The 26,929-nt window shown below is 38.7% G+C and overlaps 1 protein-coding gene across 2 annotated transcripts; it reads left to right on the plus strand.

Moving 5' to 3' along the window:
- Positions 1-26,715, plus strand: LOC124872752 (lysine-specific demethylase 2B). Of its 2 annotated transcripts, none has more exons than XM_047373066.1 (21): positions 1-180; positions 711-855; positions 950-1,028; positions 1,686-1,732; positions 3,067-3,245; positions 3,371-3,477; positions 4,371-4,464; positions 4,625-4,778; positions 5,303-5,418; positions 5,919-6,039; positions 9,528-9,928; positions 10,030-10,116; positions 16,036-16,266; positions 18,197-18,340; positions 18,456-18,542; positions 18,668-19,021; positions 19,519-20,576; positions 20,665-20,828; positions 22,753-22,914; positions 23,042-23,260; positions 24,927-26,715. In XM_047373066.1, the coding sequence occupies exons 1-21, from the start codon at positions 136-138 to the stop codon at positions 25,106-25,108; spliced, it is 4,176 nt and encodes a 1,391-aa protein (XP_047229022.1). In that variant the 5' UTR covers positions 1-135; the 3' UTR covers positions 25,109-26,715. The 2 variants fall into 2 exon arrangements, with proteins under 2 accessions (XP_047229022.1, XP_047229023.1); XM_047373067.1 differs by having other exon boundaries at positions 18,677-19,021.
- Positions 26,716-26,929: the final 214 nt, after the last annotated feature.

Genomic DNA, 26,929 nt, shown 5'->3' on the forward strand with positions numbered 1-26,929 from the left:
CTGACCATGACGTAATACACAAAAACATGGTTCCCTTGTTTTGAAGCGTAAAGCGTGCTAAGTGCCCCCTTAACTTCAGTACGCATGAGGATGCTTCCCCAAAACTGAGAGGCCGGAAGACGACCTGAAGAGACGATGGCCCAGTCCGCGGAGACGTGTGCTGAAACTGGACGAAGGCTGGTGTGTAGCATCGGCCGCGTTAACGTTAGCTTGTGAGAAGGGAGACTGGGTTGGGTTAGCTTAGCTAACGTTTGCAACTGAAAACATTGGGCGGTATTTGTCATGTCATGGAAGCTGTTTAAAGTTTGAGGACAGCAATGAAAAGAACGGCGAAGGCCGAATTTTAAGGACCATAACTTAGTTTATATGTGTATTATTCAACAAGCCTTTGGAAATTACAATGAGACAAATTATTAAAGATGAATGATAAACTAGAAACAATTGCAGTTATCACCACCTTCGACGAGCGTCATTTAACGGTCGAGGCGCAAAAATCCTGCTGCTATGGTAACCGAAGTGGCGCTGTAAGAACTGAAATATCCCTGCGCTAATTTTAAAGTTAGACTAAATGAACGTTCAGCCATTTTTTTGTGACAATTCTTTAGTGACCATATGTGGAGAAGATTGTGCCATTTTAGGGATAGCTAGTGGGCTTTTCACGTGTGTCTGTTTTTTGTGTCATATAAATAATGACATTTTTTCAATGGCAGCGCTCCATCTGCCGGAGGATGTACGACGAGAACGAGGATCTATCTGACGTGGAGGAAATCGCAAACATCAGAGGTTTCAGCGTGGAGGAAAAGCTCTCCAGTGACTGCTACAACTCAGATTTTGTCCAGTTCATGAAGGGCAGAGGTAAAAGCACGTCACGTCACAGCAGTGTTACTTATTTATTATTATTATTTATTTGTTAATGATAAATGCTGACTAGCAATATCCTGTCTTCCAGACTTCTCTTATGAATACGTGCAAAGAGAGGCCCTCAGGATACCACTTATTTTTAAAGAGAAAGATGAATTAGGGATAAGGTGAGAAGTCTTCTGCACAATGCTGCTTTAATTTATAAATGAAATTCATTTACCTTTTTCTTAAAGTATTTCATTAGACGAAAAATTAACTGGCCTAAAATAAACTTGTAGGAATCATTTTGGAGATGTTCAAAGTCGTATAATATACCTCTTTAGATTTAAACTATATAAACAGACTAGACTAGACTGAGACACATTCAAAAACATTTCTTTTAACATCGCAGATCCTTTTAAAGCAGCTACAATGTTTTATGTATATACTTTCATTTGTAGTCAAACAGATCTTTCCTGCCAAAATAGCACAACTACAAACTACATTTTTGACATTCAGAAAGTATGATGCACCCTTATTTACCCAAGTGATAGTTGAAAAGCTTGTATTTTCATTGTGGATAAGAAAGAAATGGAATACATAAATTTTAGTTTTAGCCATAGCGAAGCATAGCATGGCAGTGTGGTTGGTCAAACATCTCGGCTGCATCATTGAGTTTTGGTACGTACCGATGCTTTTTCACCGGCTTGATGACAGGATTTCTGGAGTATAGAATAGAAAATCTGCTTCCAGATGCTGACAAATGATGTCTCACTGTCAGACATGTTTCCCTGATTAAATATATCTGTCGGTTATTGATTTTGGTTGTTTTTTTTTTTTTGCAGCATGCCTGATCCAGAGTTCACAGTCAGTGAAATAAAAGGATTAGTTGGTAAGCTGAATGCTACGAATCCTAACAAATTCATGCAGTATTTACAGATATCACCTTTTATAACCTGTCTGTTAACAATACAAGAACAACTATCCACTTTTAAAAGTATTCAAGAGTATAAACTACTTGAGCACATTGAAATAACCACCACAGAATTGAAGTTTTTGGTAATTTAAAATACCCTTTTTTGCTAGATTTAAAAAGGAATTGCTGCAACTCTGTTTGGACTTCAGCAAGAAATGGACAAACAAATCAGATTACCTGATTAGAAATTGTGTAAGAGAATTGTTTTAAAGAATGCTTGTAAATATATATGTATATATACTGTGTGTATATATATATATATATATATATATATATATATATATATATATATATTTATTATTATTTTTTTTTAAATTCTTTATAGTTTTGGTGTTATTTGTTTTCTCCTCCCAAGATTTTATGTCATTATACCATCTTTTGACTTTTGGCCATTGCCTTTTAGTTTCTAGCTTTACCGACAAGTATTTAGGATGTTCATTATAATTTAGTTTTGAGTAAATCAGCCCCACCTTGTGGGGAACACTGTGAATGACCATCGTTCATAACAGAACAGATGTACAGAACCTTCAACATTTGCTTACGCCCCTGGTAAAGATGTATAGAAGCGTTAATTAGTTCATCTTTTATTGCAGTAGCATAATGTCACTCTGATAAAATGGTTGTAGTTCTCTAACAGCGAGCCTTGGAGATTTTGCCTGTTTTATCCATCATTCCCAATGATGTGCGGTAGAAAGGGTCCTGGTGCAGTTTTATTTGTTACAGTTGTTTTTTTAACTTTTTAATTATTGATTAGACTGTAGATAGATACAAGCAAGTTAAGAATAGCAGCTACTGTATGTTCTGAGTTATTAAGATCAAGACATTTCTGCCTGTTTTTTTGCCATGTTTTCTTCTTTTTCCCATTTTGATGAGTGGCTCATGGAAATAACTTTTTTTGTCACATTATATTTATCACCCCAAAAAATCTGGATTTATACCTCCGAAACTCATGGATTGCTTATTAAAAATTCTTAGATGCTACAATCAACTTATAAAGATAAAACATAAATTTATAAGGCATATACATTTTCTAGGAATTCCTTGAGGTGTCAGTTATTGCTGTACATGTTGTGGTGGATGTTTAATAATCTAAATAAGAAAACTGTACTAAATATTTGCCCAAAATATGAGAAAATTACATAACATATCATTAAACCTTAGTGGTATGATGTTCTTTGTAATACCACAACTTGGAGCATTTGTAATAAATACAATAGTCACTTGATTTGAGCGGTTTGGTTTTTTTGCAGGTAGTCGCAGGTCTGTGGACGTCATGGATGTGAGCACTCAAAAAGGCTCTGAAATGAGCATGGCTCAGTTTGTCCGTTATTATGAGACACCAGAGGAAGAGCGTGACAAACTCTTCAATGTCATCAGCTTAGAGTTCAGCCACACTAAGCTGGAGCATCTCATCAAGCGGCCCACAGTGGTAATGTAACTTGGCACGCGCACTGTGACGTTGTGAAAGGTTCACAAATCCAATAGCACAATTAGAGAGGATGACTGAGAACCTGCTGCTGAGACATAAACATCCAGTTTGAATTATTTTTACAGGTGGATCAAGTTGACTGGGTGGACAACATGTGGCCTCCTGATCTGAAGCATAGCCAAACAGAAGCCACCAACATTATTTCAGAGATGAAGTACCCTAAAGTGCAAAGGTAACACTTTGCTAATGTGTCAATTCATTTTTAGGAGTCACTCCTTTGTGATTTATTAGGTTTTCTAAGAAAGAAAATATTCTCAGGAACATTTAAGAAAATTAGATAAGTTTAAAATAAGTATTGTTTGACAAAACAATCATTATATTATATTATATTATATTATATTATATTATATTATATTATATTATATTATATTATATTATATCTTTTTTAATCACCCACAACAGATTAGGGTTAGGTGATTATTTATAACTGCAGCCTGGCAAAGACAAGGCCTCTGTCAGGGACTTGGGTGAAAAGATCCTATAAAAGAAGACCTGACTAATGATTAAAGTCCAACTGTTCTGGGGTTTTTCGTAAAATCACCATTGCCACCCTTTTTAGCAACTCTACAACCTTATGTGAAAAAATGTATGCATTTTTATTGTACTTTATTGTAACTTTTTCCATAGAGAATGTGTAAAATAGGAAAGAAAAGAAAACTGGAGAATTTGTTTTGTGGATATTTTTTGTTTAGAAGTGTTGGTGACAAATGCAAAGATATGCAGTGGAAGTAAAGTTGTTTTTACTGTATTTGCGAATTGTCACCTTATGTATCAGTCGAATCATCCTTTCAACGTTGTAAAAAATCTTGTCTTTTCCTGTTTACACTACAGTAGATCTCATTTTATAGTGACCCTCATCAAGCTAAATCAGGAAATACTTTCTCCCTCAGGGTGATCATTTTCCCTTTAGTTATAAACTCTTTCCTGCACTGTTGTCCCCTTGTCAGTTTCTTATGGTGGGGTTTTGTTGTTTTGTAAGAGTATGTTCTAAATGGTTTAGATGTTTAATTTAATTATTTTTTTGTAGAACTTGGATGGTTTTAAATTATTTGATTTGTTTTCTAGGTACTGTTTGATGAGTGTAAAGGGCTGCTACACAGACTTTCACATTGATTTCGGAGGGACTTCAGTTTGGTACCATGTATTCAAGGGACAGAAAGTACGTTTGTTTAGTTTTCTTTTTATACCTAAGCTATATTGTACCTATACTTAAGCCAAGATTTTGCTTTGTATGATTTAACGCTTGATAGTCCCATTATTCCATGTTAGCCCAGTTCATTGTAGTAAAAGCTCCCAGTAAAAACATTTCTTTCTTTCAGGTGTTCTGGCTTGTACCTCCAACCCCACATAACCTTGCACTGTATGAGGACTGGGTCCTATCAGGCAAGCAGAGTGACATCTTCCTGGGAGACCGGGCTGATGGATGCCAGAGAGTGGAGCTGAAACAAGGATACACTTTCTTCATCCCGTCTGGTGAGCTGACCTAGTTGTTTTTAAGTAGGCATCAGGAACAGGTTAGTTACCAGTTTAATTACGAGGGGCACAAAGCCTTTTTGGTTGCTGTGCAGTATATGCTGGGTTCCAATTCAGCCTGTAAAAGTCTTTAAAAGTCTGGAATTTAATTTGAGTGTTTTCCAGTTTTCTGGGTCTGGATAAGTATGAAAAAAGACAACAGAACATGGAAAGATATTTGTATTTTCAGACTTTGTTCCCTGTCCTAGTGGGCCATCCATCCATCCATCCATCCATCCATCCATCCATCCATCCATTCATTCCCTTATAGCCCTCCTGTTTGCAGCTTGCATATTTAAAGCCTGAACTCTATAAAATGGTAAAGATATGTATTTATGGTTTACAAACTGGCAAAATAGAGGGAGATATTTGTAAATAATCGGAGTTTTGAAAAGTATGGAAATTGTAACAATCCTGTCTATTCAATCACGAGTTTGGACAAATGCAGCCTTCCTTTTTGTTTTTATTGCTTTTTGCAACTTAAGGTTGGATCCATGCCGTTTACACTCCTGTGGACACACTAGTGTTTGGAGGCAACATTCTGCACAGCTTCAACATCCCTATGCAGTTTATTATCCATGAGATAGAAAACCGGACAAAGGTAGGAGTCTTCTGGCTGGAATGCATGAAAAAATACTGACCTGCACAAAAAACTCTGCAAGGAATAGCTTCATCTCAGTGAAAAGTGTTTGGATTTAACTGTAACAGAACTGATGTGTTTTTGCCTTAATAATTAGCTTCTTCACAAGACATTTAAACACAATAATTTTAAACTTTAAAGAAAAGAAATCACATTAAAGCAACTTTTAAGACTGTTGTATTGACTTTAAGTCAAATTCCCAAAGAGCTGTACATATTTTTCTTAAATGCTCTAAGTACCGTCTGCTTCAGCACATTGATACTAACAGCTGTTTGTTAGACCTTCTATTGTTTTGTCTTATTTGTATATATGATCATGTATAAAAACTAAAATTTGCACCTGACTTATATGATCTCCTTTCCACATAAATGTCATTTATGAAATGAGATGTGTATAAAATGTTAGCAATGCATAGCAAGTCTGAGTTTATGTAATTAGAAATTCATTTTTCCTCTCATCAGGTTCATTCCAAATTCCGCTTCCCATTTTACTATGAAATGTGCTGGTACGTCCTGGAGCGATACCTGCACTGTCTGACCAAACGGTCCTACCTTAGTCAGGAGATCCAGAAAGGATCTGCCGGTGAGTGCTGTTAATTACTACTGCAGAACAATTAGATGTAATAAATACAAAAACATATAATTCAGTGGTGTACAAATTGTTAAAAGCATGAATGTCATATAATATAGTGAGAGCTAGAATTTTACTGTCCATCCGTAACAAAATGTAAACATGTTGAATTTGCTACACTATCCTGGGTCTTTACCTGGAATCCTGTGCTTTGGTCAAACGGTAGTAAGATTGAGCCTTTCTGCAACAAAAACCCCTGGCAGCCTGTCATGAAACAGGGGGAATATGTGGAAAACTACCTCATGCCCATTGTAAGGAAGGAGGAGAATCTGTGATGCTGTGGGCTTATTTCTCTTCTTTTTGTTTTCTCTTCTCTCTCTATCTTTGGTCTGAAATGATTCTTCTACAATAAAAGGTTAAGTTCAGGCAGGGGCGTCTCAATCAAATGTAAGTTCTGACTTTGACTAGACCACTCCAAAACTGCGGGCTTGAGTTTTGAGCCATTCAGAAGTTGACTTGCTGATGTGCTTTGGATTATGGTCCCACTGCAAAACCCAAGTGCTCTCGGACCTAAAGCCCAAGTGCTCTTGGGTTTTGCACTGGGCTGGTTACAAACTGAGGGCTGGCCATTCTCCTTCAGGGTTATCTCATAGAAAGCAGAATTTATGGTTCCATCAATTACGACAAGTTGTCCAGGTCCTGAAGAAGCAAAGCTGCCAAAGACCATAACAGTGCCACCACATCTGTTTGTATGATGTTCTCTTCCTCACTGAACATTTTTCCAGATGTCTTGGGGATCATCAACATGTTTTTTTTATATGTGGGATTAACATTTATAGTCTTTTTTGGTAAGCAGTTCTTTTTTAATTTCATTTTTTTAACCTTTATTTATACAGGTTGTCACATTGAGATCCAAGATCTCATTTGCAAGAGAGATCTGTTTGAGAAAACATAAAAAAAAAAGACAATTCAAATAATTGCAACATTCAACTCAAATTTAATAAGAAAATAGAATATGACCTAAAAACCAGAGCAAATTTCATAAGAACATTTCTCACTGTGGGTATAACGTCTGCTGTCTCGATGTTTTACCCACAGCTTTCCTTAAGAAAGCTTTGCCCGTAATAAGATTTAACTCAAATAATAAACATGTCCCTTTTATCAGGTGTTTTCCCCCAGGCCCTTAAAAACAGCAATTATCAAACCTCTATTGAAAAAGAACAACTTGGACAAGCTGCTACTACAGAACTACAGGCCTATATCAAACCTCCCCTTCATCAGTAAGATTATTGAAAAAGCTGTGTTTCAACAGTTAAACAACTTCCTAACAATGACCAACCGCTTCATTGTCTTCCAGTCAGGCTTGTGTGCTCACCACAGTACAGAGACTGCTCTTGTCAAGGTGTTCAATGACATCCGTATAAATGTAGACTGTGGAAGAACCACAGTGCTGGTATTACTGGACCTTAGTGCAGCATTCGACACTGTTGATCACTCCATTTTATTAGAGTGCCTGGAAAACTGGGTGGGCCTTTCTGGTACAGCACTCAATTGGTGTAAATCCTACTTGAAGGACGGACTTTTTTGTGTCAGTAGGTTACTTTACATCAGAAACCACAAAAATCACATGTGGCGTTTCCCAAGGGTCCATCTTAGGGCCCCTCCTATTCAATATCTACATGCTCCCCCTAACTCAGATTTTAATAAACAACAACGTAAGTTATCATAACTATGCAGACGACACACAGCTATACGTTACGATGTCACCAGGTGACTATGAACCCATTTAAGCGCTGGGTAAATGCTTAGAAGAAATCAAAATGCTTGGATGTGACAAAAGTTTCTTCAGCTGAATCAAAACAAAACTGAAGTAATAATCTTTGGACCAAAGGAAGAGCGTTTAAAAGTTAGCACACAGCTTCAGTTAATACAGCTAGAAACCACCAATCAGTCTCGAAACCTGTGCCTTCAGAGGCACATAAAGGTAGTAACTAGGTCGGCCTTCTATCACCTAAAGAACATCTCCAGGATTAAAGGACTAATGTCTCAGCAGGACCTTGAAAAACTAATTCATGCGTTCATCTTTAGTAGAACTGATTACTGCAACAGTGTCTTCACAGGTCTGCCTAAAAAGTCCTCAGACAGCTGCAGTTGATCCAGAACGCTGCTGCCCGCGTCCTCACTAGAACTAAGAAAGTGGAGCACATCAGCCTGGTTCTAAAGTCCCTACACTGGCTCCCTGTAGCTCAGAGAATAGACTTTAAAATACTTCTGTTAGTCTATAAATCACTGAATGGCTTGGCACCAAAATACATTACAGACTTGTTGTCAGTGTATCAACCAGCCAGACCTCTCAGGTCTTCTGGCTCAAATCTACTCTGCAGAACCAGAACCAGAACCAGAACCAAACATGGAGAAGCAGCTTTTAGTTCTTATGCTCCAGTAATCTGGAATAAACTCCCAGAAAACTGTAAAAGTGCCGAAACCCTAAGTTTTAAATTTAAATCTTGATTTAAATCCTTTAAATCAAGAGTAAAAACGTATTTGTTTAGAGTAGGCTTTGAATGTGTTATCTAAACATTATTAAAGTTTTCAGTCCATTTCAGTCATTTCCTTTCATTTTCTTATCCATCATTCTATTCTCTTTATTGTTTTTAATTACCTCTGTTGTTTGATTTTCTGTATCATTGTAATGTTTTTCCTCATGTACAGCGCCTTGAGTGCCTTGTTGCTGAAAAGCGCTATATAAATAAACTTGACTTGACTTAAAATACATTTAAATTGTCCCGGAGGAATCAACCTGGATTTTCACCTTGGAACTTATCCATGGATGCCATTTATGTCTCTTTCTTGTTGTTGAACCTTGACCTAAAGCAAGTGAGGTCTGCAGTACTTTAGAGGTTGTTCTAAGTTCTTTTGTGACCTCCTGGATGAACAAGGTTCCCCACTGTTGTATGTTTCTATATTTGGGGATAATGGTTCACTGTGGTTTGCTGGAGTCCCCAAAGCCTTAGAAATACGTTCCAAACTGATGGATGTCAGTGACCTTGTTTCTCATCTGTTCTTGAAGTGATTGTTATTGAAATGTGAGATGTTGCTTTGTGAGATTTTTTAGCCTAATTCATGTTGTCAGACAAGTTCTTTTTAAAGGAGTTCTTGATTCTACAGGTCTGGAGTTTAATTAGGCTGATGTTTGGCCAATTAAATCCAGCAAAAAAATGGTTAATCAGTTAATTGATGATTTAACAAGGAGAGGGTTTTAATTTTTTATACCTAGGACCAAGTGGGTTGGGATTGTTGTTTTCCTTTAATAAATGTGATCAACTATTGTAACCCATCATCTTTACTTTATCTTTGTCTGCTGCTAAAATTTGTTTGATGATCTAAAAGATTTAGTTTGGTAACACCTTTGTAAAGTGAAGTAAAATGAAAAGCTGACTCATTTTAGGTGAAAGGTTTTAGGCATTCTCAACCATGTTATTACCTTTTTTCACTTTTAGACTATGAGACAAAGACAGAAAGCCCTTGTTCGGACTCCAGGAGTCAAGACATAAATGAGGACTTCTGTGGACCTCAAGTCAGGGACGGCCACGGAGAAAAAGCTGAAAGACCCGCTGGAGATGGCACCTGCTCACCTGACGACGTCAAGGGCCCCCTGCTTAAAGCGGTTTTATCTGTTGACTCTGAGGACAGCTGTAATCCTAGCTCCACGTCTCTAGATTTCCCCAAAACCCCCTCAGATTCTCCAGGCTCCGAGTCTCAGAGCAAGTGGACTCACTTGACTCAGCATGAGCTGATCGGGCTCAGGACACTGGTGGAGAAGTTGGAGTCACTCCCTGAAAATAAAAAATGTGTTCCGGTGGGGATAGAGAGCCCTCAGGCCCTCCTGGATGACATGAAGGTAACAAATGTAAAAAAACATCACATAAATAATTATAGACCCAATGGGGTAGACATGATTCAGTTTTGTTTTACAGTTTGCTTTCCTCATTGGCTGTTTAGATTTTTCTGAAGGAACATGCTGATGATGACCCAAAGTTAGCAATCACTGGGGTTCCTGTTGTATTATGGCCTAAGAAAGTGTTAAAGGTAAGAAAAAGAAACCAAATTTTGTAATAATGGTTGATCTTGTGTGATGTGCTGATTGCTACTATATCCCAGACTATGAAATGGCGTAGCTCCTTTTGCAACCATTGTTGCTGCATATGGTGGGCAATGGGAGTGCTTTCATTGAGCAATGGAAGGGATTACTGGGTCTACATTTTTTTAAATATTGTGTTGAGCCTCTTTTACAGATAAATAAGCTGTGGGAGCGTGTGAGTCAGTTTGGGATGCCTTGGGAAATGTTTAGCTGAGAGATCTTTAAGTTCTGGAGTTTGTTTTCATGTTACTAATTAAAAATACAACATTATTATTATCAAATACAATCCTTCATTATAGTTTCATCATTTTTAGCCTCTTTCAGCTTGACTTTAAAGACTGGCTTAAGGGAGATAAAGATTGGATACTGATGGAGGGTTTTGTTTTGCTTATATTTAAATAATTTAGTCTTTAAGGTTTGTGGCTGATGCCACGGGCTCCATTTATAGTTTTTAAGGTACCCAACAATAAAAATGATTAATTAAATATGTGGCTATAGTCTTGTGGCTGGCTGGCAAATGTAAATAAATTATCTTTGTATTTCTAGTCATTCTTAGGTTTTGTTCCACAACGTAGGACATTTATGAGCTGATTAGTCATATAAATGTTGCAAAGAGCTTAACAGCCTTCCAAACCCTGACAGAAAAAGCTCTATATTTTCTGTACAAATTGCAGAATGTACTGTTTCCATTTATGGTAAAAAAGCCCCCCAAAAAACAAAAGGTATGGCGTCTGCTCTTGGGTCTTAAAATTCAGACCAATTTAGGCTGTCTTTACAAGCCTTAAAATGATTTAAATCTACCCGCATTTGTGCAAAAAACCAAAACAGAAAGTAATGAGGCCAAAATGGAAAAGCTGTGGGTGAAATTCGTAGGACACCCTTACTGCTTCTGTAGGATTTAGATACAGCCGCAGTATGGTGCTACTAATTAAATGCACTTTATTAAACAATTACCAGTAAGTGGGGCCAATTCTCTAAAAAAATAAGTTTAAAAAATTGTTGCTTTTCTGAGGCATACAGGTGTGTGTTAACACCATTTCAAGAAGAAAGGACCTCTGCAATGTCCATATAGGAGTAATTGTTACTGCTAATCAATTTGGGAAACGCTATAAGGGAATGTCAGACTGTGCAAAAAATCCAAGGGCTAAACCTTAGTTTGTTTGTTTAGGTTTAGGATCTTGACAGAACAAAAGTATGGCTTGTTGAGAAAGGCTGCCTGTAGAACAAAAATTACATTATTATTATTATTTTGCAGCATGATTTAGGATTTAGGTCTCTTAAGTTGCTTTTGAATAAGGCTCAAGTCTGGAACAATATCTTATAGACTAATTAGACCAAAGTAGAGATGTTTGCCCGTTTGTACTGCACAATATCAGGAAAATATTAAATTGCAACTCTACTACTTAGAATTGTGATGACAATATGGCTTACAATTACATTTTTCTTAGTTTTCGTTGTTTACCATTAAACAATATCCTAACCACTCTGTGAGCTTTAGCGTCTCACCAGCTAAAGATATACATTAGGTGTAGGCATTAACCGTAGTTAGAGTCCATCCAGCTGGCCAGATATATTGTTGATATACAGAACAAGATTACTTGAAACCTGAAATATAACATCCCACAGATGTTCTGTCCAAGCAGTCCTTTGCAATTGTGATATTGCACACATTGATGTTGCAATCATGATTGCAATTTGATATATTGTGCACCTCTATTGGCCACAATACAGAGCGCCATAATTGGTAGAAATCAAACAAATCATCATAAATATCTTATTCCAACTGTTAAGCATGGTGGTGGAGGGGTGATGATTTGTGTCTGTTTTGCAGCCACAGGCCTTGGCCACCTTGCAGTCACTGTGTTGACCATGAGCTCCTCTGTTTACCAGAGTAAGAATAAAGGTTTATTCTATTCTATTCTATTCTATTCTATTCTATTCTATTCTATTCTATTCTATTCTATTCTATTCTATTCTATTCATTGACAGTTTTGAAGTGGCTTTCATTCTCTGTACTATGTATGGGAGAGAAGTTAATTTTTTTGTATTAATCTGTGATATACCTTATTAACATTGTCAGTATTGTCTTAATTTCCTTATTGGTTCACTTAATAGTAATTAGTAGTGTGACTCGTTTTAAATCGATCAAAATTGTAATCGGCACTCCAGACCTTAACAGGATCCAGAAAACTCTATTGGATAGGGAAAGTAGTATTTATGCATGTCTAGGTATGTGTCATATGAATGTTTGGTAATAAAGTTTCTGCTGGTGTCATCAAGCCTCTGGATCACCCCCACCGGTCCATCCCTTGAAAGGCCGGCTGCTGGTCCCGGGGCCTCTTTGTGTTTGCCATTTGTAATGAGATGCCATATGGCTCTATTGGTTGTGCAAAAGACTGCTCTTCTCTCCTTATGATGCTCAGAATGAATTTGAGAACACTTTTGCTGCTGCGTCTTTGCTTATTGGATAGAGGCGTACGCCTCCCAGTGCATATTCTGATGCTCAGGCTCCTCCCATTGGCTCTGCGCGTTTCAGCAACACCCCTTGCTTCCAAGCAGCAGATCCATATTAATGAGGGAGATTTGTGTGTGTGTGTGTGTGTGTGTGTGCTTCCTACATCTGTTTGTGGTATTGTGAAGCGTTGGAGCAGGAGGGCGGGCTGTAGGCCTGACAGCAGTAGCAGTAGCAGGAGTAAAAGGAGGAGGAGGAGGAGACTGCAGCCATGTCAGTTTGCTATGAGCTGGACGGCATCTGAAAACAAGCTATGGCTATGTCGCTGAGCGCTGATGATGAGGACTACGACTCAGACTCTGAGCAGGTTAGCACACTGACGCCCTGCAGGCAGGCAGGCAGGCAGGCAGGCACACTGATCCAACTGGAGGAATGTTTGGTGTTTACGCTGAGTGGAACATCACAGAGCAGAGAGGAAATTGAGCTTCTTTGAGACAAAAGCATTGATTCAGTCTACCCTCAGTGATATTATCCTTCTTCATAGTTTTCCTGTTTGTGTGTTTATCCCAGAGGAGGTGGCTGGGAAGATCCAGGGTTTTTACAATTAACATCTTCTGGTGGTTGTTTTACGATGCAGATTAATTTCAGATTTAGTGACCTGATTGTAAAAATATTTGCATTCAATTTTTACACTAGTTTACATTGCTACAAAGGCTAGCTGCATCCGTGACAGAACTTGCTTGCAAATGAGTTTTGTTGATGTAAATAATTTTCCTACTCCACCGCTCACCTCAGCGGCACACACCCCCCAATTAAAATCTGTGACCGCATTTGAATGAAACAAAACACAGAGTGCTAAAGAACGAGTCCATCTTGTTCTGCTGTCAAATAGAACAAGTCAGATGATTGTTTTCAAATTTGGTTACAGACATTTAAACACACACATTCTTTACGTCAGGTAGCTTTAAAGCCAAAAACCCGTCCAGATGGTGGGCATTCTGGCTCTGAAACCAAAACTTTAAGAACAATTTGAGTAACTCGTGTTTAATTTAATGTGGTCATCTTCAGGTTTTAAATGTTGTCTTGGCAGCATCTTATTTTTGGCGCCTTTTTACCATTTATTCCAAATGAAATAGAAACTGTTAGTATTTATCAGAACGATTAAAGGTTAGAAATGTGTTTTTTATTATTATTTGAACCTACTGCTGCTATCAGATGTATGAATGTATTTGTTTTTTCCTTCAGTTTATTATTTTTAAATAATCCCAATTATTTACTTTACTGTGAAATGTGTGTTGATTCTAATGAATGAGGAGTCCTTGGTCATTTCATTGACCATAGCAGCCATCTTATTTCCAGCAGAATAAGCTTTAAAGTCTTAAGAAATTGCTGGTAGGTCAGATTTTCTGCCATTTTTACTGTTCTCAACGACAGAACTATAATAGGTGTGTGGTTTGTCAATAAAAAAATAATAAAGCTTTCACAACTACAGCTGGCAAATAGGTTTTTTAAGCAAAAATCTAAGAAAGCTTTTTAATTCTCTGTGCATCAACTGTTTCTGCTGGCAGGAAAGAAGAGGGGATCAGTCTGTCTTCTGACTTGCCTCTTGAACTTGTAGATTAATTACCTGTGACCATTAGATACCTAGCTTCTTAATGTTTACCTAAATATCAGTCAGAATGTAACTGTTCAGGACTGGTTTCTGGTGATTGGTTTTCTGGTCCATCCCTCTGGTTAATCCCCGTGAAGCCCCCCTAAAAAACTCCAGGGCAGATTTGCACCCCCTCACGGCACCCCTGCCTCCTCAATACCTCTCATTAATCCTGTCTGAGTGTCCATGTCAGTCTGTTTCATGGCTGTTGTTGGAGTAAATTATCGTTATGTGCCTAAAATTCACCACGCTCGCTCTCTTTTCTCTTGGAGGCTCTCTAGTTACAGTCCTCATTGGTTACAAGTGTGTGTGTGTCATACACTGTTCTGTTAGGGAACGGGACGAGGCTGTTGCTATGCTGACACCAGGAAAATCTGCACTGCCGATGTAACTGAAGGAATCCAGGCTTCATCTTCACTAGCTGCAGTGTTTTTCACCTCTTTCTCTTATTTATTTACCTCCCCCCACCTCACCCGCCACCCCCATGCAATCTCCCACTCTGCTGCTCGGCGTGTTATGGATGGTGGTGGGGAGTATTTAGTGGATTTTCTGCTGCTGTTTTGGCTCTGAGCCCGCAAAGGAGTAGAAATATAACACAGAAACTATAATGTTTAAAGATTTATATTCTCCATTGCCCAAATGTTTAAAATAGAGCACAGGTTATAATGAGAACAGTCTGTGTGCTCTGGAAGACAGAACAATGTGTCTTCTTCATGCAGCATGTGTGAAATGTGGCTGTGAGTGTAGCTTCTCTTTGAAGAAGAAACATGCAAGGCAGCGAGAGGCTAAATTTGGAAGATGCCTTCAGGGACATTTTTTAATGTGTTTGTTTGCTCTTCTGTTCAATCCTGTAAAAAGAAATGGAAATTGTGCTTATACCCAGCCTCTTTTGGTCAGGTGTGTTTTCTGTGTTAAACATTAATGCATATCATCCATTTGTATCTTCTCTTTGTATATGAGGATCTCACCTTAGAGAGAGAAAGAGCAAAGAAAATACTGTTCGGCACTTACATCGTCCTATTTAATTTGAATATTAGATTTGCAGTCATTCGGTGCCTTCCAAAAAAATTCAAACCACTCAAATTCCCTAATGTTTTACATTTTACAACCACAGACTTCAGTGAATTTTACTGGCATTGTAGGTGGGAAAAAAAGGGAACTTTTTCAGAATTCTCTGTGCTGTCCATACCTAAATTATTTGAGAATCTGAGGCAAGACTTGAAAATTGCTGTTCACAGACACACTTCATTCAGTCTCAGTGAGGTTGAGCTATTCTGCGAGACACGCCCCGAACATTTGCAGCTGTAATTTCAGCAAAATGTAGTTCTAGAAAACAGTCAGGGGAACTAAATACTAACGCATGCTACACTTTTAAGATGTTATTTGTGAAATAAATAAAAATAAATCTGTATAATTTTCTATTCACTTCATTATTATGGACCATACTGTCTATTGCATAAAACCACAATAACGTTACAACAATGTGAAAAAAGTAAAGGAGTATGAATACTTTTGTATACTTATAGGCTTTCCGGTATGATATTTGTAATGGAATATTCTTTGTAATTGTATTGAGACAACTCCATATTTGTTATTAATTGTAAAAAAAATAATAAAATAAAATACATATTCCTTGTTATCACTATATGGATAAAACTTGTAACATTCATCTCATATGATTCCTTGCAGGCTTCGTGTCGATCTTGAAAGTAAAACTACTTGTTATTAATCTGCTTGTCACTGTATTCCTTTTTGCCCTTTTAGCCTCGGCCTCCCAACCGGCCGAAACCTAAGATGGCAGCGTCTCCTGCATCAGCAGTCAAGCTGTCGGCCAGCCGGGGAACGTCTGGTGCCAGGAGAAGAAGGACGCGTTGTCGAAAGTGCGAGGCGTGTCTCCGGACGGAGTGCGGCGAGTGCCACTTCTGTAAAGACATGAAGAAGTTTGGAGGGCCGGGGCGAATGAAGCAGTCCTGCATCATGAGGCAGTGCATTGCAGTAAGAACAGAATGCTTCGAGTGCTTATTTTTATTTAGAGGGGGTGTTTGGCTTGCTAGCTTTCTGGGTGATGGCAGCAGTTTTGTATCTGTTTGGTAAATAAGAAAATGCTAACAGTGGGTAATCATCTCACCTATGCTCAAAGACTTAAAATTGATGCTTTGGCTCAACCTCTCTGCATTTATTCCTGTCTAATCAAGCCACTTTCTGTTGCTATGAAAGGATTTCTGTGTGGATATTATCATGTATTTTCAAAGCAACTCTTTCTAAGTTACTGCATTTTGTCAAGAGAGATCCCTCTGAAATCTCAAAGTTAAGAAATGTTTTAGTTTGTAGTTAGAGGTTCTTTATGGAGCCTTTGCAGAGCCAGGGACGCTGGATATCTCAGTATGAGAAGCAGATGTAGATCAGTATAGTAAAGTCTAGTGCTGTCTGACCGTTGATGTTTTCTTCTGAACGCTTGCCAATGTTCATTTGGTTGGGGGTAATTGCAGAAACGATTAACACAGATGTCTGAGCACGTCATCAGAGGCTACTGGTTGGTATTGAGGTAGAGGTGGCCCATCTAATATGAAGAGAACCAGTAGTAGGTTTGTTTTTCAATCCTACTTTCACCTTTTACCTTAAAGGCTTTCTGAGGAGAGTTTATGGTAGGCACTGAAGTGCTGTGTGTATGTTTCAGTACCATGGACAGAGAAACATTGACAAACTGGTCTTGTCTCTACAGTTTAGACCAGTTTTCAGTCTTTTTACCTTCCAACTTGCAAAATTACACTGTCTAATATTTCTGACCCTGACTATTGCTTTTTGAAAGATACAGATGTTTCTAATAAGGCACTTAAACTAGAGCTTAATGACAAAATAACCAGCCACTCTTATGCTGTTTTAAGCCATTTATGACAACTTTTTTTAATCTCTTACAACAATTATGGCAAAACTTTTTTATTGGAGTTAACATGGTTAGTATGCAGTCTGGGAACATCCTCAAAAGTATCTCATTTGATTTAAGGATCTTTCAGGTTTATAAGTATGGAGGAAGAAAGTAAGAGTGTGGAATAAATGGCCAGACTTTTGTTCTCTATCCTATTATGATTGGATCCGTCCATCCATCTCTTTTTCTAGTTATTTAAAGCCTGAATTTTGTGAAAACATGAATTTCTTTTGAGCTCTTTGTATTTATACTTTGTAAAGAGGTCAAATTGGATGAAGAATTCTGCTCATTTGAGTCTAGAAAAATATGGAATTTTGTAATGAAAAATGTATAGGAACCCGAATCGATCTCAATATTTGGAGTTTTGGAGCTGCTTAACATTTTAACCTCTACTTTAAATGATCACACTGGCTGAGGGTGAATGTTTTAGTACTAAACAGGGTCATGTGTCTGTCTGGGCACTGCTCCGAATCACCCACAGACAACAAAACCCAAATGTTGTTTTCTAATGACACATAAATGTATCTACTTGACAACAATATCACAATATCCCTACAGCCAAACACGCTGGTGGCAACAACCTGCTGTAGGGGATGTTCAAGCAGTGAAGAACACTGACATTTTGAAATAGAGAGCCAGATTAGGGCAAAAGTTTAAAGAGCTCGGAGCTGAATGTTGAGGCCACAACTTTACGATTGCAAGACGACTGCTCTTCTCACCAAACCACATGATGCTGCCCCTGTTTGTTTTGTCACAGCTTTGGCCCCGTGTTTTGTTATTTTCTATCACTTTTCTGTTACTTCTTTGTTACGTTGTTGTTTTGTTTCAAGATTTTGTCTGCTAGTTATTTGCATAATGTTCTTACTGCTTTTGTTACTTTCTTAGCTTGCTTTACTCTTTACAAAAATATTTTATTCCAAAATTTACTAGAACAAAAATTTACTGTTGGGTTTGGCTCCTTGTATCTTTACCTTCTGAATTTTCTATGGTTTTCCTCAGCCTGTCCTGCCCCACACAGCAGTGTGTCTTGTCTGTGGAGAAGCTGGAAAGGAGGACACGGTGGAGGATGAGGAGGAGAAGTTTAACCTGATGCTCATGGAGTGCTCCATATGTAACGAGATTGTTCATCCAAACTGTCTCAAGGTAAGTTGATCAACATCAGTGTGATAAAATATTGACACCATAAACCATATTTGTTTCGCCCTGTGTAAAGCTGTCCAGATAATAAATTCTGATCCATGTTACTGATTTTATTTAGATTAAAGATTCAAACGGATTAGTCAATGATGAGCTGCCAAACTGCTGGGAGTGTCCAAAGTGTAACCATGCGGGGAAAACTGGGAAAGTAAGCATCACTGTGGACTGCGTTTTACTTATGTTAATTTGATGAATTTCTAAAATGGCTGAATTTATCTACAAATGTCAGAGCCAGAGAAATAAAGTTGTGCTCTCGTTTTTTCCAACCTTTTGGCCACAAAGCAAAAAAGGGGGCCAGGATTTAAGTATGCGTCGAACCTTCCTGGCTCCCTTCTCAAAGAACCACGGTTAAACCGAGACTCAAAGGAGGAGCCTGAGCCACTGCCGCCTGCGCTGCCGGTGGTGATGGCTACAACAATTGTTAACACGCTGACGACTACGTCTGCTGTGAAAAGAAAAGCGGAGCGGGAAGTAACCTCTAAGAAGAACGAGGAGGAGCCTCAAAGGAAACGTCCGCCCCTGTTAGCTCTGGATAGTTTGCCACGAACACGGCTTGAAGATAATCCGTTACGGAAGAAAAGGAAACTGTTTGACACAAATGATGAACCCATTATGTTAAAAAAGAAGGTAAGACCCTGATTTAACAGGTTCACTTTTTCACAAAAAAAGGCGTTTAAGTATTTTTAGCAATATTTTAAATCCTTCACCTGTAGGTATATATATATATATATATATATATATATATATATAATTTTAGGTGCTTCCTCCACAGAATATTGGACTTTACCATTTTGTTCTTTACTATATAACTGAAAATATTACAAGCTTATGTCTACTGGTTAATTAGTCAGGCTGCTTATCTGCTTAGATGGAGCCTAAAGACAGGACACTTGTAGCGTGCCAAATCCAGTTTTAAAACAGTGTTACCTTAATAAGGGTGGTGGGTAAAAATCATACTAAATTCAAGGTGAGCCTTTATACTTTAGGTAAAAAAAGACTGGAAAAACATTGGAAAATAAAATTTAGGAAATGTAATGAGTTTTGACATGAAATTGTTGTAATACTGTACATTTGTAAACTGACTGAGATTGCTCTAAAATATAAATCTCTGTTCTCTTTCTTAGAAAAAGCTTTTAAAACCAGATGATCAATTTAGTCCAAAGCTTTTGCAACAAATCAAGACAGAGAATGATCACAGGGAGGAAGATGAGAGACAATGGGACCATGAAGAAGATGTCTTATCCCTAGATAATATGCATTTTAAAAAGAAGAATGAGTATTCCAATGAGGTGCCAAATGAGGACACAGAAGAAGAGGAGGCTGCAATCAAAGAGAGAGATGGTACTACACATGACAAAGCCAAGGTGCTCGCAAGTCCTCTGCTAAGAACATCTTCAGCCAGAGAAGGTGACCATTCATCCTCCAACTCTCCCAGAGCTGGACCAAGCAGTGATACAGGAGATGGCCAGGAGAAGAGTTCTGCTCAGCTTAAAGCTCGCCATCAGCGCCGGCGTCTTCCAAACAAAGGACTGAGCAAAGAATTGGGCCAAGAGATTCTCAAGATGGAGGATCCTCTGAACAACCAGAAGCATAGCGCAGAGAAGACAGAGAACAACACTCATTATCGCAGGCCACTCAAAAATGAAGATTCTGTGTCCAATCAGAACTGCAAACCTATGAAAACAGAAGACACTCAGAATCGTAGAGCTCCCAAACTGGAGGACAGTGTCGCAAACTACCACAGACAGCCGCTGAAAATCGAAGACTGCTCGGGCAACCAGAATCACAGTCCAGTAAAACCTGAGACAGGGAGTGAAGCAGACGAGCAGAAGCCAAAATGGCCTCTTAACAATGGCAGCAGTGACCTGGGTGACTGGCTGAGACACAGAGGAAGGGAGGTAAACGGGACACCGCGTGGTTACTCTTCACTTTGCTGGAACAGAAGCATACCGATTACACCAATATGTCCGCGTCCACTCCCCCGCCGGTCACCACCAAAGTGCGTTCAAATGGAGCGCCACGTCATCCGACCCCCTCCCATAAGCCCCCCGCCTGACAGACTGCTGCTGAATGATGGTGAAGCCCACAAGATGCGGCGGGAGGCATGGATGAAAGTGTTCAGTCACCTCCCTCACAGAGATCTCTGTGTCTGCATGCGTGTCTGCAGAGCTTGGAACAGATGGTGGGTATGAGACAAACTGTCCTTTTGAAAAGTTCCAGACAGGAACACACAGCAATCTTATAGACGTGTCTGTCGTGTCACCCACCAGGTGCTGCGACAAAATACTCTGGAAGCACATCAGCCTGAACCGCTGTAAGTCAATAACACCTCTGATGCTGAGCGGCATCATCCGTAGGCAGCCAGTAGGTCTGGACCTCAGCTGGACCAACATTTCCAAAAAGCAGCTCAGCTGGCTAATCAACAGACTTCCTGGTAAGAAAATTAAATCAGCAAAGCACACGAACCTTCCAGATCATGCTTTCAATCTGTGATCCACATATGTTCTGCATGCCACATCATTCAGTAGGAAGGTGTTGATAGGATATAGGATATTGGTATTGAAACAGACCCATCGCTATCACAGAGGAGGTGGTCACAGAGCCATCATGGCCATGAGTGGAAGGGGTAAACAGGTGTGACACTCTTGGATAAATGGGGCCCTGAGCGAGTCACTTGAGTCACACACACCCACTCACCTGAAAAAAGACAGACAGACAGACAGGCAGGCAGGCAGGCGGGTCCGTCCGGACGGACGGACGGACGGACGGACGGACGGACGGACGGACAGGCAGGCAGGCAGGCAGGCAGGCAGGCAGGCAGGCAGGCAGGCAGGCAGGCAGGCAGGCAGACAGACAGACAGACAGACGCATTCATACATACATAAAAACAGTGCAGATAATAACTGGTTGAGGAGTCCACACAACACTGGTGCACACTGAGCAAAGGAGAAATGCATTTTTTCAGGTGAATGCTGTAGCTTGTAGGCCATGTCCCTTTAATTCCACAATCCCCGCTGCATGCTCTGAAAACACACACATCCCCTGTTATCTCACAAGACTGACTTGTATGATGTGCATGACAAGTGATTCATAATAAGCGTGTTTGTAGTTGTGTGACTAGAAAGGTGCTAGAATTGCAGTGGTTCAAATAAAATTGTAGAGGGAAGCCAAAGTAGTGATAGCAGTAATAGTATTTTAGTACCAGAAGAATGATTCCCATAGAACTGTTAGTTGGAAACTTGACATACTGTAGATCAAACAAAAGAGTGTGTATATCTCAGGCTCTGTGTCAGAGTGGATTTCTCCTCCTTTCTCCTTAAAGGCATCACTGTCAGATGCTGTTCGTGCTGTAGATATTTTCTAGGCCAGACACTTTTTTTCCTTCACTTGTATGGACCACATGGTGGTACAGCTTGTAGCAATGTTGCCAGGAGGAAAATATGCAGGCGTGGGCTCTTTCCGGGTACTCCGGCTTTCTCCCACAGTGTAAAAACATGACTCTTGGGTTAACTGGTCTCTCTTAGTTGCCCTTAGGTATGAGAATATTGTGGTTGTCTGTTCTTTGTGTCTCTGTGTTGCCTTGTGATGCGCTGGCGACCTGTCCAGGGTGTAATCTGTCTCTGGGTCAATGACCGCTGGACAAAAGCACCGGCTTTTAGACAAGCAGGCACAGACGATGGATGGATGTCCATGTGTTCTTCGATGCTATAGATAGTGCTTGACAATAACTCATTAAAAATGTTTGCTGAACTGAAGAAAACTTGTGAAGTACCCAGTATGTTAATAAATCATAGTTTAGTTTAAATCTTCAGACACTACAGAAGAGGGCTCCTTCAGATCAAATCTTTGGATCAAAATAATGCAAACCTTGCATTCAGCAACATAGCTTGACAAAACTCTCACTCTGACTCTCCAGGGGCTCTGCAGTCTCAGGTAGTGATGGAAAATGTAGCAAAAAGAAGCAAGGTGACTTATTTGAGCCTTTTGTGGTAAATGCTTTTTCTTGTGATGCCAGTCAAATAATGTACTTCATAAGAGCCCTTTGCAGTGTCTCCAGAAACGCATGAACATGATTTTACTGTACAAAGGTCCCTTTATGAATCGCTTGTTTGTTCTCCTTAAGGAATTACTGATGTTCAGTCAGTCTACCTACTGTACATCTGTGCTGGTTGATTTTAGTACCTCAGATTAGACAGAGGTCATCTTGAAAATGTCATCATAATGAATCTTAATTATACATTATTATTATTTTTTTACCTGTAGGAATTGTGTCAACATGGAAGAGACAACAAGAAGCTGACTCATTTTGTCTTTAAAATGTAACTATATTTTTCTCTATGGTCCTTTTTGCCCTGTAGGCCTGCGTGTGTTGCTTCTTTCAGGATGCTCTTGGGTTGCTGTCTCTGCCCTGTGCACTTCTAGCTGTCCTCTACTGCGAACGCTGGACGTTCAGTGGGTCGAGGGACTGAAAGACGCCCAGATGAGAGACTTACTGTCGCCGCCCACAGATAACAGACCAGGTACCAACACATCATCTCAAGAAATCGGTTTCTCAGTACCATCTGAACGTCGTTGTCATTTGTAAAAAAAAAAAACACCAAACATATATTTTTTTTTTTTTCCTCTGACATCTTTATTTTTTTGCAGGTCAGTTAGATAACAGGAGTAAACTGCGTAACGTGGAGGACCTTCGGCTGGCTGGACTGGACATCACCGACACGTCTCTGTGCCTCATCATTCGTTACATGCCTCTCTTATCGAAGCTGGACCTCAGCTATTGCAACCATGTCACCGACCAGTCCGTCAACATCCTGACAGCTGCAGGGACGACTACCAGAGACTCGCTCACTGACATCAACCTGTCAGGTACAAGAATCTCTGAATTAAAATGTTACCTTTATATGCAAAACAAATGGTGTCAGATAGCGGGCTATAGCTGACAAAGTATTACGCATTATAGTATTAGACTAACAATAACTAAAGCTCAAACGCATCATTTCTATCAGGCAGGTTTCCAAAACACTTGAAACAGTTAAAAATGTAAGAAAAGTTAGAAATAGGGTGTAACACTTACGTTTTCAAAGATTTATATTTTATTTCAAATTCTGCAAATGTTCAGCCAGAAAAGTGTCATTATGGCTTTATTTTTAAAGATCATTTATAAACATGTTAAATTTGACCTCAGGAACACTTAGAAAACAAATTGAAAGTGAGCATTAATGTTGATTTAATGGACATAAAATGAATGAGTGAATTATCCAGAAACATAATTTGGCGTATTAAGATCTTTTATAGAGAATCAGAGTCAAATTCTTCTCAGTGTTCATATCTGTGTGGACATTTTTATTCTTAACAGTCAATAGTCCTTCAATTGTTGACGCTCCTTACAGTTGCTATAAAACAAGTGAAAGTTAGACATTTTTATACCTATGCTAGTTTCCTTAGTTGATCAAAGTGTCTAGGAAGTTGCTTTTAGTAATCCACGACACACTGACCACTTTGCCTTAGCCACTCTTAAAAATGGGAAAGACAAGAGAATATACCATTCCATTAAGGCAGATGTGTTGATCTTCATAAGTCAGGAAATGGCTGCATAAAAGTAGCTACTGCTCTAAACTGACCTACATCTACAGTCAGAGCAATAATTACAAGGTTCAAAACAACTAAACTGTGACAAGGCTGGACAAGGACCCGATTTTATGTTGCCTCCATGCACAATAACAAGAGTGGTATGGGTAAGTAAAAAAAAAACAAAAACAGCTAAACTTACCTTTGGAGAACTGCAGCAAGGAGTGGCGTCTTGTGGTCGCCAAGTCTCTTATGAATCGCTTGCTTGCTCTCCTTAAGGAATCACTGTTATTGAGTAGGTTTACCTACTGTGCATCTGTGCACCTCTATAACAACCAATAGACGCTATCTGCAAACCCGCAGGTTGAAATGTATGCCTGGAAGAAGCCTTTTCTCTCCTACCATCACTGACATAAGCATGTGGAGTTTGTTAAATGCTACTAGGACTGTGTGTTTTCAGCAGACTAGTATTGAGCTTATTTGAAAGTGTGGAAAAGCACCTCATGGCCACTGTTTAGTACGGTGGAGGTTTGGTGACACTGTGGACCTGTTTCTCTTCCAAGAGTCCTAAGAACCTTTGAAACTTTAAAATACAAGGACAGTTTAAATAAAAATCTGGTGACTCTTGCCTTAAATCTAAAAATGTTTTTTTTTACACATTTTTAGCAGGGGCAACCAATACATGGAGAACACAGTATGTGCTAAATTTAATGTAGGGAAAAAGTATGCAAATTTAAAAAGGAAAATGTGTGGTTAGGTTTTCTTGTAAATGGTTAAAGGTGGTGAATAAGATATTTGAGATAGAACATCCTGAACGGAGAAGGCTTTCTGTAATTACTGGATATAACTTACAATAATGAGTCTTTTGGATCCTACCTGATTGTTTCATTCGTATATATCATACATGTCAGAACACTTCTTCACCATTTCTTGATTTCCTCCTCCCCTATTCCCCTCTGTGCAGTCTGTAACAGGGTCACCGACCAGTCGCTGACCTACTTCAAACGCTGCGGAAGCATCTGTCACATCGACCTGCGATACTGCAAACAGGTGACCAAGGAGGGGTGTGACCAGTTTATTGCCGAAATGTCAGTCAGCGTTCAGTTTGAGCTAATAGAGGACAAACTGCTGCAGAAGATCAGCTAAGCACAGGAGAGACTGTGTTAAAAGTACTGTCCACATGGAGGCAGCAGACGACTGTGTGTTGGATATACAGAACTGACACTAGGACAGTAAATACATCTGAAAAGGGATGTGCTGCTGAGCCAGAATGTAAAAATGGAGATCTCGTCCATGGCAATATGTTCTGAAATGTTTTTGTTGTTGCACCTGTTTATGACTTATTTATTGATAAACCGTTTGTGTATTATATCACAGCTATCCCCTGGTGTTTATAGACTATTTTGCTCTAATGCAATACCCTTTGCATTATAGATCAATATTTTTGTATCAGAAAGTCTTTCATACATTTACGTGCAGTATAAAATGCACCAGTGTACGGTATCATATCGCCAAAATAAAGAAAAAAGTGGATAATCAGTTGGCATTGATGTTAAGCTCTCTGGAGTTAATGAAAAATGTCTGATTCGTTGGCAGGTAATTAGTGTTTGTGTGGTTGTTTTTACACTTTATTAAATGTGCCTGGATCTGTTTTTTCAAATAGACAAAGCTACTGTAAAAATGTTTTCCAATATAAAGACCATATTTGGATCAGGTACTGTACCTGTATGTATGTTTCAAAGCTTAAAACTTATTTGCACTCATGAGGTAAATCCGAATACATGAATGTATTCCTGCATACTCTACATTGTACAGTGTATAAAGCATATTTTTCACCAAAACGTTCCACTTCGTAAATTTCCTGACTGCTTGTATTTCACACGGTTCCTCTGCATTAAGACGTCAGCGAGCAGTAACCTCTCTGCCATCTTCTTCATTGGTGCTTTGTAGAATAAAACGTTTTAGCTCTGCATGCAGCTACAAAATTTTTACGTCCTTCTGTAGATTTAATAACAATTTAACAATGTTACCTGTCTGCTTAATACAGGCCTTAGTGGAGCTCCATATAGGCAGTGGTGAATCATGCAAAAACAAAAAGAAAAAAAAAAAATATATATATATAATCAGCAAAGACTGATAAAATAAAAAGAAGACCATCAAGTTAAATAAAAAATAATAAGCCAGTTTTTCTTCCTATTTTATTCCAAATTCATTCTTTTTCAGGATTTTAGGGTTGTGGCAGATTTGGTTTCCATCTGCTGTAGTTGAAGCTTTTAAATAAAGCATCATTAAATGAGACAAAATTATCTGTCTTCTGCTAAATTTACCACAGCCAAGCACAGTGGTCCGAGGATAAGCTCCAAGGTTTTAGTTTATGACTGAAGGCATGATCTTGCTACTTATTATGTAGGAACAAATTTATAAAAAAAAATCAAAGTTGAATACTACTTTGTAACATTTTACAGAAGTGTTTCTGAAATTGCTTTTGGTTTTAAACACTAAAGAATTGAAATTTTCATTCAAAATGTACTACTTTTTCAAAGTGATTCCTTTTTTTGTGGAAAAAACTTTATAAATGGCAGTCCGTGTTTACAGGTTAACGGCATTACTTTAAAAAAATATTTTTTTTTGTTAAAAGACCGTCTCTCCATGAGAATCTTTTGTACATTACCTCATATCAGTCTATCTGTACAAAACATACATGTAAATCTTATAAAAATCTTTGCTATATTAAATTCACTACAAACACTGAACTCTCTGTGGATCATTTAGATACTGACTACATTTTTTCAATATAACATTTTTTTTCAAAGCTTTTGAATATGAGCATGAATATCACATTAATTTGTGGTTGATCCTTTAAAAACAAGAATTTGGTGCACATGTTGGAATTTGTTGTGGATTTTCTCTAATCCATAGAGGGTCACAATTATACATAAACGCTCAAATATATACATACTAATATAG

Source organism: Girardinichthys multiradiatus, chromosome 8 (assembly GCF_021462225.1).
Source record: "Girardinichthys multiradiatus isolate DD_20200921_A chromosome 8, DD_fGirMul_XY1, whole genome shotgun sequence".
In the NCBI taxonomy this organism is placed as follows: Eukaryota; Metazoa; Chordata; class Actinopteri; order Cyprinodontiformes; family Goodeidae; genus Girardinichthys; species Girardinichthys multiradiatus.